The sequence below is a fragment of the Zosterops lateralis genome (assembly GCF_965231275.1).
Source record: "Zosterops lateralis genome assembly, chromosome: 1".
Classification (NCBI taxonomy): domain Eukaryota; kingdom Metazoa; phylum Chordata; class Aves; order Passeriformes; family Zosteropidae; genus Zosterops; species Zosterops lateralis.
The window spans coordinates 5273203-5289957 of record NC_139762.1 but is presented as its reverse complement, the minus strand read 5'-3'; the positions used below and the strand labels follow the sequence as shown (position 1 = coordinate 5289957).

Here is a 16755-nt window from a genome sequence, read left to right as displayed (position 1 = left end):
GGCCATGTGTTAGACCCAAAAAATGGAATTATTTAGAGTGGATAAAGAGCCATTAACAAAAGCCTTTTATTTAAAAGGAGTGGAAAATTTAACAGACTCAGAAGTGGGAATTCCAGCGACCTTTAGCTAAAATAATACCAAAATAATTTAAAGAGAAGTGAGAGTAAATGGGAACCATGTGGGGGGAAAGAATGAAAAGGAAGAAGGGTTCCTCCCTCTGTCACTGAAGGGGATGTTCTCAAGGCCCAAACATGATGAAACACACAGGTTGGTAATTTTCCAAGGAGCCCAGGGAAAGTTGGCTCTTCCCCTTTTCATGTAAGGCACTGAGAAAACAGCCTGGGGAATGCTGGCCTATTCACCAATTCTTGCTTTTATTATGTGTCAATGTCCATTTTAATGTCAAACAAATAAATGAGGCAAAACAAAAGCTACTTTAAGGTATGAATAGTCCTTAGTTGTAATTCAAGGCATGCTGGGCTCTGTAAAGGGCTTTGGGCTGACTTACACAGCTGCTTTGAAATTTAAAACTTTGTTCTGTGATACAGCTAAGCTTATCACAGCAATAAAAGTAACAGTACAGAGTGTGATTATGACTGGTTAAGGTACCACGAGAATTCCTTTCCTAATTTCCTGAAAACCTAAATTTCCATTCTGCTAGAATTCCAGTCGCTACTAAAACAACAGAAGTAGATGAAAATACAGGCTCAGCTCCTGACACATCTGCATCCAACCTGTTACCTTGACATTTGTCCCACATTGTCCTGCTCAATGCACCTTCCCAGGGTGCACTCCTCGCCCTCTGAGGTGCAGCTTGCAAAGCTTCTCTTCCAGCATTCCAGAAATGGTCACAACAGCTTCATAGTCAGTGTTGCTCCTAAAATGCACAGCAATAAGTTCAGTTACAGCTACGTGCAGCCCTTGTTTAGGGATGAGGTGAAAAGGGAAGAATGGTGTCCTAAGAATGCTCCAAGCCACAAGCACAGGTCACTAATGTTAGTGCCAAGTCCTCAGAGCTGTGTTCCACAGGTCCAATACAAGGTCTGTGAAAACAATGTTCAGGTCTGTGCCTGAAGACATGGGATGTTTAAAAGAATGGGAATATCATCCTACTTGTGAAATTCTGGTTTTGGTGAATAAATGAAATGAAGCTCTGCTGGGAGCAAACACCTGCATGCCTTGATGCGGGAACTTCCTCCCTGTGACAAAGTTTGAAGGGAAAAGTTTCTGTCACTCCCCTGAGACAAAGGGCAGCCAGGGGAGTCACAATTGTAAATTAACATCAAAAAGGTTACACCAACTCTAGTTTGCACCAAGCTGAAGAGCATAATTTGCCCAAGGCTAATGCCATACAGTGCTCCTGAGACTTTCTGTGAAGGACTTCTGTGTCCAAGTGCCAGCTGTTTTAAGGGCCTGAGGCAAATGCCTGTTCTTCCAGACAGTCTTTGTTTTTTTCTTCTCATAAAACAATTCCCCTACAGAAAGACCACTGATTTGCGGAGGTGAATTATTAAAATCACCTCACACCTTGCATATAATTATCTCCTAATGCCACATTGATCCCACACTCTGCTATGTGAGGAATTCTTCCTATGGAGCCCCACAGATGAGCTGGCTGCTCTACAGCAACATCTTTGCTTTCTGGTATTTCCAGGCATTTTCAGCTGTGCTGATTAGTGTATTTGTCAGACAAAAGGAACTGCTTCAGGCATATTCAGCAGAATTCCAGAAAAAATTAGGCAATCAAGAGCCTGGGGAGGCTTCTGGTCCACCATGCTCCTCTAAGTAGGGACAGTTTAGTACAGCTGCTCAAGGCTCCATCCCACTGTGGCAGCAGTAGCTCCAGTGATGGAAATCACTGGATTGTGTTCCAAGGAGCTGGAAGTTATGACCATAACTCACCTACATTTTGCTTGAAATGTCCCTGTCAGCAGTTTTCAGAGCTCACTGAAATCACTGGGATAGACTTATTTTAACTTCCTGCCACCATGTGATAACCTCCAAAAATAAGTTGTAATGGAAAATGACTTTTTTTTAAAGGAGTTGCATCTCCCTAATCAGAACAAAGAAATTCAAGTCTTTGACTCATCATAGAATTAAGGAATATTTTGTATTGGAAGAGACAGCAAACCTCATCTTGTTGCAAGCCCCTGCCCTGGGCAGGGAAACCTTCCACTAGAACAGGTTGCTCAAAGCCTCATCCAGCCTTGCCTTAAACAATTCCAGAGATGGGGCAGCCACAGCTTCTCTGGGCAACCTGTGCCAGGGCCTCACCACCCTCACTCACAATGCAGAAATTCTTTCTAATCTAACCCTGCACTCTGGCAGTATGAAGCCATTTCCCCTTGTCCCATCACTCCAGGCCTTTGTCCCAAGTCCCTATCCAGCTCTCCTGGAGCCCCTTTAGGCACTGGAAGGGGCTATGAGGCTCCCCAGAGCCTTTTCCAGGCTAAACAACCCCAGCTCTCTGTCAACAGCACACTTTCAGTCCTGTTAACTGTACCTTGGAGCAAAGCTGATCTGCAGAATCTCTCTGGTAGGTGCCTCCCCTTCACGTGCCTCCAAAATGCCTTTAGTTGGGAAAATGGAAAATACTTCCATAGACTTAGGCCTTTTCTGTTCATCTGCAGTGGAAGGGGCAAATATCAAACAAAGCCATACAAGACCTTTTGTGTGTGTACAGCAAGTAGCACTCATGGCAATACATCTCTGCTGAGCAACTAATAAATCATGTCTCAAACTGTCAGATTGTGCCCAGACTCTGCTTTCATCTTCTAATCAAGGGCAGTGATCAGTGGTCTCCATATTAAAATAATAAGACCATGATCTTCTTTCCTCTGGAGCCCATTTGTTATTAGCAGTATTAGGCTCATGCTCAAACTAAACCCATGAGGCGGTGCTGCTGCCTGTTGCCCTCAGGACTGGTTTATAAATGAGCAGAGCAAGAACTGTGAGGGTTGAGACTTGATCTTTTGGTTAGATGTGGAGTAACTGCTGAAATCGGTAGTGGTACAATAATGCCAAAAGGCAGGGGAAAGAGAGGAGGGGAAAAGCCCACATAAGTGAGAACAGAAGCAGACCATATATGTTTGCACCCCAAATCATCACATATTGCCTCCAATACTGAGTGCATACAGTCTTAATAAAAACACTGAATAGTGTTCCTCTGTAACAAGGAAATCAATTGCCAAACCAGAATACCCAGCAAAGCAGTCCAGTAGCTTCTGCAGCCACTCTGGTTATACAGGAAGACATGTTCTGTCTTGGTCTGTGCAACAAAGCAGGTCTGGAAATCAACCATGTCACAGGAGAGCTCCAGGACTGGAACAGTCAGGTAGGCAGTCACTGGGACCAGCTGCAAAACGGGGGAAAGAGAAAAGATATAAAACCCACCTCATTTTTATAAAACTTTAGTAATTTCTGCTCTAGCTGGAACATTATTAACCCCAGCCACTGAATCAAAAAGTGTTCTGTGTTCTTTCACAATAGAGTCAATTCCCATTCTACAGCCTTGAGTGAATTAAGTTGTTGCTTGTGTGTTACTTTTCTGGGACAGGTTTTCAAACCAGACACTGTGGTCTTAATGAAGTAACACGGAGTGAACATTCTCATTTGTTTTTAGGGTTTTCTGTGGAGCTGCAGACATTACAGCATCTCCTGCTCCCTCAGGACTGTATATGGCCCGCTGTGAGTCATTCAGTTTGTGCAGATTGCCCAAGATTATGATTCAGTTGACTGTATCTTAGATATGGTGCTCAGTCTTACCCAGGTCACGCCTCAGAATACCTGGTATGAAAAGAAAATAGAAGTGCTGTAGGGTACTGGGATGCTGAAGGCTGGGAAGGGGTTATAGATTTCTGACTGGAAGGGATCAGTCTTTAAAAGCATGTGGGCTTTGACCACACCACTGGAGCTCAACAGACTCAGGAGCTTTTCCAGAAGCCCTTGGGTGCTGCAGGAGGCAGTGCCTGGTGACTCAAGCATGGCTTGTTCCCTGAGACAGCACTGACCCGTCTCAGAGTCATCCTGTGACTGGGTTTGCGTCCCTTTGAGTGTCACCATGCAGAGAGCTGGGCTACCACCACCAGGATGTGACCCTAGCCTGCACAGCCCACCTGGGAGTCACCTGCAGTCTCAGCAGACAGCAGCCCCACAGCCTTTTACTTTACCTGGATGGCCCCATTTACTCCAGAGGTGCCTGTAATTCAAGGCTGAGTAAATCCTAATCTGAGTCAGAGATGCTGCTGAAACAGCCCTTTCCCAGGGCTCAGAGATCCTGTCCTGACCTCACCTGGGTAGCAGAGTTACTGTGCTCAATGACCAGATTTTGATCAAACTTCAGCTTTCTCTCTCCATTCTCCAGCTGGAGCACTTGGCATCCAGGAAGCAGCTGGGTCTCTGGCAAATGTTGATACCTAAGTAACTCCAGAGTTGTGTGGAATGACACTTTCACCTGTGGGAAGAGGATTTCCAATGACCATCACATAAGATGACACTGTGTGCAGGAAATCCAAAGTACACATTGCACAAAGGCCCAGGCACACATTTTCCCACTGGAACCCAAAGCTGTCATGCCAGCAGCCAAATTCCCACTGGAACAAAGCAATACAATTAAAGAAAAAAGCCACAGCTATTTCCTATGAATCCAGTACATGGAGATGGAGTGTAAAGGTGAACAGCTGACCTCTGAACCACAGGGGAGAAAATGTCTCCAGCAAGATAAAGGTTTTGATGGTACAAATTCCGTGTTCTCAAAGCTGTCTTAGACATATGAATCCTCTTTCTCCCCACACATGCAGAATTGAGATGTGTGTCCCCCCATGTCAAAATGAACAGAATAAAATGAGATGCACACTTCAAAAATGCAACAGTTAGTCATTCTTTGCAGGTTACCTAATTCTCTACTCTGGGACTTGGTTTCCTTTAATGTACTTTGTACATCCAAAACAAATCAAATTTTCCTCCCCTTGCACTGCCTGCATCTAATTTAAGGAAATGAGGGAAGACTGCAGTCCTTGGAAATCTTTTAATTTGTCCAACATATATATGGCTATTGATTTAAGTGAGCACCAAACCCACAGGGTTTTCTGCAGGAGTTTGCAACAGGTTAGAGTTGATGGGAAAAGCACATCAGGAACAGAAAAAGATTATTTGCAGAAAAAAACAATCTGCACCTGCTATATAGCAGGCAAAATGGCAGTAATTAGCATTTGCTAATAGACCACAATTTCCCCTGAAAGGTGGAGATTTCTATGCTGGTTGTGTTTTTCTGTGGTTCATCTGGGCCACAGTAACACACCAATTACTAAACTCTCTATTCTGGCACAGGATTATTATTTTTGAGCCTACCAGCATGTTTTGCTGTGGATAAAGTACACGTTGCGGTTGCCATTCCCTTTCCTCCTTCTTGCTGAGGGATGTTTTGGTGCTCTTTTTGGGATCTGTGCTGGAGAGGCTGAAGGGTGTAGAGGGCGTAGACAGAAAGAGCCTGAAGTACAGAGGAACCTTGGTACAATTTGTGAGTTTCAAACTCTGAGTAATTACTGCATCTCTCAAAACCTGGGGGAGAAATGATTCAGAACTGGTCAGTTTTAACTCCCTGGAGAGGTTTGTGTTGCTCTGTCTGGTCATGGAGCACCAGCAGGGATCTAAAAGATTTTACCCCAAAGCAACCCAGTATTTCCTACCTGTGTTATTCAACATTTCTTGAGTGAAAAACCAAAATAAAAGTAACTTAATAAAGTCTAAGGTTTCAAATGTCAAGGGTCACAGCAACTGAAGTGACTCATTTTGCTTTTGGACCTTTATGTCCTGAAAATCAGAACTTATTTTTCTACTTACAAACTCCTCTACAATGAAAGAAAAATTTGAATTTTCAAAACAGGCATTGTCTGAGCTCAGCTTTTCTTATTCCTGGCTGATAAATACTTGTAGTGCTTCTTTTTGTTCCCTATCTTGTTATGTGCAATATAGAAAATGAGGCTACTGGTGATTAGGATGCATTTTCACAGCCATGTGCACACAGCTCTGAATTCTCCCATCAGCACAGCAATACAAAGCATCCAAACATATCAGTGTGGGAAATACTTACTCCATAAAAAGGCCTGGCAGGTAGGAGATCACTTGCCACTGTATAAAACACCATTCCTCTGCCGTGATCCATCTCCACTTCTAACCTGAGTGTAAAGAACCAGGGCTGGTCACAGCCCTGTCCCCAGGCTGACCCATCCCACGAGGTTTCCAGCTGTGAGCACGATGGGACTTACAGGGGATGCCTCAGGACAGCCTCCATGTGTGCCCGTAAGGGTGGGACTTCATAGCCGTGACTGCGCTGCACCTTGTCAGGCACCATCCTTGCAAGCTGACAACAACATGGAAACAAATCATGGAGGAAACAGTAGCACTAAACCTGAAATGCTGCTTTGAGCACCATCCTTGCAAGCTGACAACAACATGGAAACAGAAATCACGGAGGAAATGGCAGCACTAAACCTGAAATGCTGCTTTGAGCCTCACAGACTGTCAGCCAAAACAGGATTCTGCTTGGCAATGTAGTTTGTAAGACATGATGGAACAGCAGAGGCCAGGCAATATCTGTTACAGGCTGTGGGTGATACAGATGCAGGGCAGGTTTAGATCAGATGTTGGGAAGAAATTCTTCACTCTGAGGGTGGTGAGGCCCTGGCACAGGTTCCCCAGAGAAGCTGGGGATGCTCCATCTCTGGAAGCATTCAAGGCCAGTTTGGATGGAGTGTGAAGCAGGGGGGTGGGGCTAGATAGTCCTTTTCAACCCATACCATACCATTCCAGGACTCTATTATTCAACATTTCTTTCTTCATGAATAAAAATTATTAGGGTTGTTTTTTATTGAACATTCTATTATCATTCATTCAGGTTACCTTGCACCTTTGCAACAATTCATGTCAGAGAATTGCTGAGCCATTCATAAAACACTGTTCAAGCCTCACATCAGCAATTGTTGAAGAGGAAGTTTCCCAGAGGAGAGATATGCTGTCCAAATTCACACAGGAAGGTGGATGCAGAGCCAGGAACAGGACTCAGCAGTCCTGAGTCTCACTTCTATTGTTAACTACTGTTATCAATAAAACCTGATGTTATGACAGCATTTCAAACCCTGGGCTTTTGACTGGGGTCTACTGCTCCAGACAATGCAAGAAGATGGTGACATTCCCACCCTAGAACGCTTCCAAGCTCAAAGAGAAATGCAACAGATGAACAACCCTGGTTAAGGAAGGATGTACAAGATAGCAGGAACAGGATTGTTTACACAGACTGGCCAGGTAACAGCAGCCTGTACATAAATTACAGGAAGGGAAACGCTATTCCCCGGTTACCTTTGGCCTTGCTGTGACAGTCGGTTTACCTTGTCATCCAGGCTCATGAAGCCCAGCATCAACGCGTCACAACAGAGCTCGGCCTCGGTGTCCGGGACGACGAGCGGGGTGAAGGAGATGTAAACGTCGCTGCTGCCACCTCCTGGAACCACCTACAGCCGGGAGAGAGCGTTTAGCGCAGGGACCTGCCGGGGATTGCACAAGAACCCTCGGGACTCCTCAGCTGCCAAAACTGAGTTGCACAAGCAGCATGAAATCTCCCGGGTGCAGGCTCAGGCTTGCAAGAAAATGCCTACATGTGACAGCAAAACTGACAATTACTTCAACTGCAAATATCACTGTGGCCACCTTTTAGCATCAACAGGGTTTAAACACAGTCACAGACCAACTCTCTAAATACACAAACAGATGTACACATCTGTTTGTTTTTAAAAATACCCAGTTCTGCCCACTCTTACTCCTCGGCTACCTCAGGTGATTATTCCACAACTGGGGTATATATGAAACATTTTTTGAAAAGTTACAAGTGTGAACTAAGAGTATTTTATAGTTCAGTTTAGCCTTGGCTAGTTTTTAATTTTACATGACAGCAGGGAATGTAATCACATGCACTAGCCAGCTGCAGTGGATTTTCTGAGATTTACAGGTTGACTAGATTCTGCTTTCTTTAGGTGAATTATGCAGGTTATGGTTAAATCCTGATATTGCTGCAGGCTACACCCCAAAAAACTGCCTCCACATTGAGGCACTTGTTTGTCTGACCTCTCTCAGCCTCAGCCACCTCAGAGCTGACTGCAGCTTCATTTCTGTCATCATTTCTTTTATGTAATTTTTAGCTCATTTTAACTTGTAACTGAAACCTTTTGGCAAAAAAATATTTAAAAATAAAATTGTCACACTGATGTTTTGGGCAGCCCTGTCACTCATAGTTAGATCTTTCCAATGCTGTCTTTACTTTATGCTATTCCTAAGGGATTGTGACACACTGTGCCTGTATTTGCACAACTTACTTGTGAAGCTCTGTGGGTTACAATGGTTTATCCAAGAGTTGTCTACAGAGCAGCCTGATTTCCAGCTCTGCATGTTTCCAAAGCTTCAGGCTGGATGGCTCCCACATTTCACTATGGCAAGCCAAGTGAGAAGACCAGAGATGCCACTCTGGAGTACAATTAACACTTAAGTCCAGCCATCAGTTCACTGCTCAGATGTGTAGATAGGACACTTTCTGTTGACTTTACAAACTCTTCTCATGATCGTCTCCAAAGCCTTCCAGCCTGATGTTTCACTGTTTAGTAGTCTACCTCAAACCAAACTCAAAGCTACCTCCTTCTCCTTCTCTGTCTCCTCTGCCCTGCAGAAAATGTGCTACATCTAAGCCCAAAGAAAATGTAAAAGCTTACTATCTGCCTTGGAGCAACGGAGTAGGGGCTGTCTGCAGGCACCCCCTCATGAGGTTGGATAAGTACAGAGATCATTTTCTCTCCTGTAGACTCCTGACTGCTCATTTCCTTCTCCCTGCTGTCAGAACCTGGGGGCTGCAGAGACACAGGGGTGGGGAATGGTTAAAACTGTTACACTGCAAGGGAGGAATGTGAGTGATGTGCACAGAAAACTGCTGCACTGGTCAGGAAAGCATGGCCAGCTCCAGTTTCTTTCTGGCGCAAAGGCTGGACACGTGGATGTGTCCTGTATATTCATTTTCTCATCCACAGAGTAGCTCTCCTAAAACTGCTCCTGAATTCCTTGGAAAATGTGCATGCTTGGTCCTATTCTACCTAGAGAAGCACCCAACCCTGACACCTCTGGCCAATTAAACAAACCAGCACTCTGGGTCAGTACAGTTCCCTTTGTGCACACAAGAAAGGTTAGAGCTGTCTTCAAAACAACTGTGCATGCTGAGCTGAAGCAGATAAAATGTGATTTTAATATCTTTTCTGTGAAGCTTTTGCCAGAGAAATATACAATATCTGGGGGGATACTTTCTTCTTGTCACTCCCAGCCTCTCAAGACAGTAAATTGCCACGTTATAATCAAACTTCATTTGTAATAGAGGTACCATATTGTAACAGAACCAATCTAATTTTAGCACTGGGACAAATACCTTCATATCATTAGCTGCAATTTGAAATTTGCAGGGTAGGTTCTGCTCCCTGACTACAGCACCAGACTACACTATGTTGACACCAGAAAGCACCCATGAGAAAAGCAGAGCCAAATTAGGGAGTTTTAGTTATTTTAACTCTTTCATGTAATAGCAACAGTAGTTTGTCAGTGACACTATTTTAAATAGTATTTCTTTAGCTTTTTTAACACTTTTAAGGAAAGCTAATTGCTTATAGCTCACTCTGGAAACAGATTGCTGATTCCTACAGCCACCTGCCCACATATTGCGTGTTTGACTGGGAGAGGAGTTGACATTCCTTTTAACAATCCAGCTCTTAGTTACAAGTTCTATCTCCTGTTATTGTTTTCAATCCTTCATGCCAAAAAACCCATCATGTAGCTCAGCAGCAGTATAAGAAACAGCCTAAGAACTGACCTCATCCGTGGTTTCCAAAGCTGGATAAATTCTTCCGCAGGGAATGGCAGTTGGATCCAGCTTTAACACGACCTCTGACCCCGAGGTGCTACCACTTGATGCAGCCTTGTTTCCAGCCATGTCCACAAGAGGAAAATGGTCTCCAAAGAACACCAAGAGGTCCACCAGCTTTTCATCATCTGGCTCTAGGTTGTAAACTTGCAAGTCCAGGCGGATGTCTGAACGGAAAAGGAAAAACAGGACAATTACTTCTAATCAATGAGAGGACTTGTGGCTTAGTTGGTACCAGAATATCAAGTAACAAATTTGTGTCTGGCAGCTGGATTTGTATTAAAGTGCATCTCTTGGGTTTCCCATGTTTGCTGTAAACGAAAATGATTTAAGAGCTTGCAATAGTTTGGCCACTTTCTATGTCCTAAACTGTAAAAAAAATAAATTGAGTATTTTGTTTAAGCAATTGGATTTAGAAGAATTTAAAAAATTCTTGACTTCGCTCTACAATTTCACTCAAGAGCTAAAAAGACTAAACAGAAGAAACAGATGATGCCAGTAAAGAGCAGGTAGAACATCTGATTGACCAGGGTTAGTGTTGTGAGAAATTCATAAAAACAGGATGGAAAATCCTGAATTCCCACCATTTCAATGAGAGAAAATCCAGCTACATCAAGATGGGGTGTGCAATTATAACACATTGAGTCACTCTCTTTTATATTATTTTTACTACAAACATCTTCATTAGGGAACAAGTATGCTTGTTAACTAACATGTTAATGGGTCCTTCTACTTTTATTTCTATAAGGAGCACAATGAAAGCATCAATGTTTGCTGTACAAAAGCCATCCTTACCAAAGGGGGTGGGATTGTTGAGCTGGACCCTCCGAAGCACAGGGGACCCTCCTGAGACTTGAGTGCCAAACCTGGACAGGGAACCTTGCTGTCAGTGCATGCAGAGAACAGAAGTGTCTGAAATCACTGAAGAATGGTTTAAAAGTGGAAACTGACCTGGCTGCACTGGAGTGATTCTCAGATAAGGGCATGGCCTACACTGTGAAGTACAATATTGGTTTGTTTTATCTGTCTCTTTTCTTTTTTCCCCAGTTTTTTTCAGACATTTCAGAGTAACCATGTGCAGTACTGGGGGTTCCCCAAAAACCAACCCTTATCCCTCATCCCAAGGTGCAGATGCCATTTGCTGTATGAGAGAGTTTAAACCTTTCCTTGCCACTATTGACCTCAGGGCAGCATTACTCCTGGTCCAGGTAAAGGGCCAGGGAGAAATGAACTGTGGATGATGAGAATTGCCACCATGTGCCAGCTGCCTTCTCCAGAGAGTCAGAATGAGGCTGCACTGGGTGAAATTCCGCAGCTGCAAGCCCAGAACAGAGACTGCTGGCAAACTTCAGCAGTCTTGTATGCAGATTATTTTCTAATTGTATTGGCAGAGAAAATTGTATTGATGTTCTAGAAGCAGATACTGTACTTTGACCATCACTTTGCTGACCTTCTCACTATATCACAACATGGAACAGGTGTGAATGTTGGCTGCAGTCCATTGGTATTTAATTCTCTGATTTGTCTGACAGTGTTTTGCACTATACCTGATAATGGGTGGCTCTGGTTGTGGTCCTGTCACCTGCAGGAAGATTGGACAGCCTTTCACAGTCATTTGCATAGGAATTAATTGAGGTTGTAAGTCTCCCACCTATTAAAATGATTTTTTTGCTATTAGAATCAAGATAAGACTTCAGTTCTCTGTGTTATGTTTTTTAAAAAGACTGGATGTAGCACTCAGTGCCATGGTTCAGTTGAGGTGTTAGGGCATGGGTTGGACTTCATTATCTTGAAGGTCTCTTCCAGCCTCGTGATTCTGTGTGAAACTGATTGGATTTTCAAATATTTTTGACTAGTTTCCTTTGACAGCCTCTAATTCATATGCTAATAACAACACTTCTCAGCAGGAGAATGCAATACCTCATGCATTTATCAGCTTTCCTGCTGCTTTTCTACACAACACAATCCATGGAATTGGTAGAGCAGAGCAGTGCACTGGCCAGCTCCCAAACAGATGTTATAAATCAAAACTACTCCAGTCATTTTCAAGGCACATGAAAACCTCCCAAGGTACAAACATGTCCCCCTAAAACCAAACAATTGTTCCTTACATGTTGTTGGAAGTAGTGGTATAGCAAGATTGACCCTGAATTTTTACAGAAGTCCTAAAAAACTGAAAAAGTATTTCTAACAGAAAGGCATCTGGGAAATACAACTGGTGTAAAATCTGCCATGGTAAAACTGAAGCCCCACCTACCTTACAGACAAGATTATCCTGGTACTCTCCCCACATGTTGTTGTAAGCTGTTATTTCTATGGTGAGCTGCTGGAAAGCTTCCAGAGTTCCTGTGGAAGGTTGGATATAGAAAGCTGCTCCCTTCCCCTCAGACAGCAACGCTGCTGCAAACTCTGAAGGAGCACAGCAAAGAAGCATTTAATGAATTTTGAGGGTGTGGAACAAAGTTAGTCTTTCAAAGAATACATAGGACCATGGTTTTAGTTTCTTTTAATCAGCTTAACCTCACTGACTTAGAAACCCTGGGAGCATTTACCCAGCTCTCATTTATATCACTTTACCCAAGTTCCCTTCTGCAGTGGGTCTTACTGTGTTTTTTAGAGTTAGTGCTTGCCCAGAATATTTTACATCAGGACAACCCTTCCAACAACCTGATCCAGGACTCTTTGAGATATGCGAGGCACTAACTGGTTGTGTGAAAAACCACTTTAAATCTGAGAAAAAGAAGCTGGGATTTGTGTTGACTGTTTCTTATTCCATTAGCAGCTGCCTGTTTCCCTCTGTGTGCTCTTCCATGCAAAGAATTAATTACAAAGAGCAAAGCCTTTCCACATTCTGAGTCACCTAGGCCTGCATGGAATCTGTCAGAACAGCATTTTTTTAATCTTAAGCACTAATTCAGCAGCTGAAAAGCTCTGTCTGTGGAACAGATACCAAACTCTATGGCAAGGTACCAATATATGCAAGTTTTATTTTGGATACAGAAGATACATCCACACTTCACAGCTTTTTGCTCCCATTTCCTCCCTCCCTCAGTCTCATCTGGCTCTAAATATTATCATTTTTTAGTAAAATACATCAGAAATGACAGATGGGCTGTGCTGTAGCTTTCCAAAGTAGGGAGGGTATGGTAAAGGGTTTGAGGGAGAAAAGACTGCTGCACTGGTACTGGAAAACTGTGTAGGAAAGAGGCAAACATTCTACATGTCATTCATCCTGTGTGCTGGGACCGAACTGTCACCAGAGTCACCAATTTTGTTTCATACTGTTGTTTGCAAGAAAAAGATGAAGAAGAGAGAGAAAGAAAGGGAGGAGAAAAGAGAAAAAAGCAGAAGGGCAAGAGACAGATTGACCTAATGCTTATACAATGTGGGCTTTCAAACTCAGGAATGAACTGAGGAACTAAGTAATTTAACAGTTTAGACTTCACCAGATACTCCAGCTATGAAAAGATGTGTCTGACTGGCACATTTAGTCCTAAATGTGGCAGTCATCTGGCTTTCACCTTCTCTCCACTGAAGGAATTAAGTGCTATTTTCATACCTGACTTTGCTTTTCTGGCTGCATGTTCTGTCACAGGCCCTCTTCTTTTCAACGGGTAGCTTGAAGAGCGTGAAAAAAACAAATCTGATTTGAGGTTTAATCCAGACCTAAATTAGTATTTGAGTCATTATGCAGAACAGCAAGACTCACGGACAGGCTCCTCGTTTTGGAGGCAGCAAACAGGCACTAAAATATTCAACTTCAAGTGTGAATGGAGCACTGATTCCAGTGGGATTTGTAAGAATCAGCTGACGCTTTACAACATCTTTGAATTCAACTTCAGACCCAAAGTCCAAAAGAAGCTCACATGGGCTTTGTGGTGTTTGTCCTTCATCACTGCCAGAAAAAATAACAGTAGTATTTAGACATGGGTCTTATTTTCTTATGCCACAGATGATATCAGGAGATTTAAAGATGTGCCACATGCAATGTGGTTGTGATGCACAATGTGAAATGACCATGCAATCTATGATTTTTGGCATCAGCATTTTCTGCTTTTCATTTTTTCACTTCTACCCATATAAAGATTTATTTGGGGTCAAACTTTTATCCTCTATAACACACCAATCTATCAAGTTAAAGACATATTTACTTATATGAAAAGATGTAAAGATGAGCATGTTCCAAAATATGGTCATCATTCTACATAGCAGAAAAATAAAATAAAAACCAGTCAGATATTACCTGTCAACTTCACTGCCAGAAGGTACTGAGTAGGTGACATGTAGTCCCTTCACTTCTCCAGAAATGCTCAGAAAGAGGGGTTCAGCCATGTCTTCTATGCTACAGGAAAGCATGAGGTCTTTCAGCTCACCCTGAAAAGCAAGGAATCAAGTTTCCTTGTGAATGAAGCACATATCACAGAGGAAAGGCAGATTCTTTAGGGTATTTATTTTTAAAAAGTGAGTAAAAGTCCCTGGATTAAGGCCAGAACAATAGAATTGTGAAAAGTTTTACTGAATTGTTTTCAATGTGTTTTCTGCAGCATCAGAGCTGCTTAGAAGGCAGTACTGAGGTAAAAAATTGTGGTTGTTTCTCAGCTTTGTACCTGCAGCTGTCTGTGAGCCTAAAACTGCTCCTTTACTGATTTCTGACATAATTCCTATACTCCAAATATTGAATCATAGAATCATTTAGGTTGGAAAAGACTTCCAAGATGATTAAGTGCAAACATTAATCCAGCATTGCCAAGGCCACCACTAAACCATGTTCCCAAGTGCCACAAATACATAATTTTAAATACTAACTCTGATAGTACTGCACACCTACTTTTAAGCAAATAAATGAAACCCAAGTCTCCAGTGAGTATAATGGGAACCAAGACACCATATCTATAGGAAGATCCAGTATTTAGTTGAGCTGCATTAGCTCAGCTGTTTGAATGCCCTTGTAAAGTCATTTTCTGAATTCCTGGAGTTTGTAAACTCTGCTCCTGTATTTTGCAGACTCTCAGTCCCATCAGCCCCTTTTAAGTTTTCAAATAGCAAATGTTATGAGCCTGGCTGCATTCAGAAAACCAAATATACATTATATATGCCCCTCTGCTCCATATCATTCATTTATCATCAGATAATTCAAAGTAAGGATCTGTATGCTCCAAGAGGAGTGGTAAGCATTAAGAGCAATTGTACGGCACTTCAAGAAATGAAGAAAAAGGGAACAGCTCAGATATAAAGAGGCAGGGTAGAAACTGCACACCATGTGCACTTCTTCAATTCTTGCCTTCAACTGTGGCACCTCTAACACAAAGAGCTATTGTATTTTTCAGAGATATTGTATGGGAAAAAAGAGCATGTGGGTTTGTACACAGAATTCCTTCCCTTCGCCAGATGGAGGTGAGATGAAAAAGCCAGTGCTGCTGTTTTATAAAAGTGCATCAGTTTGTAAACTCACCACAGTGTTAGCTGACATCTCTATGCAGAATTCCTTCTCTTCATTTGGGCCTAAGGTGCCACTGGCAGGGGACACCACAATGGAGCAGGAAGTTGCCTGGCTTCCAATGAGCTGCCAAACAGAGAGGACATTCAGCTTATGCTGATTCTTTCACCCTGTCTCTTCTCAAAATACCAAGTTATTCTCAGGCTTAGGACACTTTCAGGCAGCAACACGTACAGTCTGTAAAGACTGGCTCTACAATTCCCCATGAGTGATTAAGATCCTCATGCCTACATTGACTCCAATTAACTTCAGGTGTCCAGCTGAGGCTGCTGGGCTGGGAGCAGAGTCACTGTAATTCCTCTCACAGTCTCAAGCCTGGCCAGGATGAAGCCAATCTATCTGATATCAGAGCAGATGTGCCCCAACTCTCTCCACTGCAGAGGTGGGGGAGAGACAATCCTGGTGTTGGCACCTTCCCTAAGTGACCAGCATGGAAAGTACCCAGGACTTCCACTCATTGGTTCACATGTTAACAAAACATATCAAGAAAAATGTTCTACATATTCCTCTTAGGCCCCAGATTCTCTAAAGTGTTTTCCTGTAGGTTCTATACCATGGACATGCTCTGTTAGGATCCCTTGGGCACCTGGGGACATTTTGGGTGGCACTGAGGGCTTCTCTGTAGGCAACTGAGCTGAACCCTGGATGTCAGAGTAGTTCTGAATGCCTTACTGACATTTCCATTGACTGAAAAAAGAGTTCAAACCACAGCTTAAATATTGACACTAAATTTAGGGCTCCTACTCTGTAAACTGAATCCCAGTCAGAATGTGAAATTTAAGCAGAAATCAGACACAATTCAAAAGCACTATAATTTCTTTTTTTGACTAAATTAAGTGCAAACCCTAAATTGCCAGGGCACTTTGTTTAATACTCTGATGGCTTTACATCCTATCACCCCTCACATCTGCTCACCCATTCTCCCAGGGACCCAGAGAGTAACAACATAATGACATCAACTGGTAATTAATCTTTTAATAAAGCTTGGTCTAAAGCTGAAGTTCTTGCTCCTAAGCCAGTAACCAGCAATGACTACTCCAAAGATACATCAGAAAAGCTTTTAAGAGTAGTCATTATTTGTATTCCTGCAGAAATTGCAATTTCCATCCCCGTTGTATGCTTCATCTATTAGAAGAGCATTTATTTACCTTTCCCCATAAGTATTTTGTTGGCAGCAGTGTCTGGTTAAAAAGTTTACTGGTTGCTTTGACAGGAACTCCAGTATAAATTTCAGTGAATACTAGATGACTAGATATCAGGCACACTTGGGGGGTCTGAACTTCAACAAAAACAGGAAGATGACTGGAAATAA

General features: G+C 42.8%; 1 protein-coding gene across 1 annotated transcript in view; it reads right to left on the bottom strand.

Annotated features, from left to right (window-relative positions):
* Positions 1–7: 7 nt before the first annotated feature.
* The window catches only part of DLEC1 (DLEC1 cilia and flagella associated protein), a gene marked incomplete at its 5' end in the record, with an annotated part of 33173 nt that continues 16425 nt past the window's right edge, over positions 8–16755 (bottom strand). Inside the window, 18 exons of the mRNA XM_083873344.1 lie at positions 8–877; positions 2504–2624; positions 3202–3355; positions 4292–4453; positions 5350–5559; positions 6092–6176; positions 6267–6361; positions 7386–7508; positions 8757–8891; positions 9896–10113; positions 10742–10812; positions 11494–11597; positions 12204–12355; positions 13506–13564; positions 13656–13841; positions 14190–14320; positions 15399–15509; positions 16592–16745. Coding sequence (XP_083729470.1) covers positions 769–877; positions 2504–2624; positions 3202–3355; positions 4292–4453; positions 5350–5559; positions 6092–6176; positions 6267–6361; positions 7386–7508; positions 8757–8891; positions 9896–10113; positions 10742–10812; positions 11494–11597; positions 12204–12355; positions 13506–13564; positions 13656–13841; positions 14190–14320; positions 15399–15509; positions 16592–16745 — 2380 coding nt within the window. The 3' untranslated portion in view covers positions 8–768. The remainder of the gene's footprint in view (positions 878–2503; positions 2625–3201; positions 3356–4291; positions 4454–5349; positions 5560–6091; positions 6177–6266; positions 6362–7385; positions 7509–8756; positions 8892–9895; positions 10114–10741; positions 10813–11493; positions 11598–12203; positions 12356–13505; positions 13565–13655; positions 13842–14189; positions 14321–15398; positions 15510–16591; positions 16746–16755) is intronic.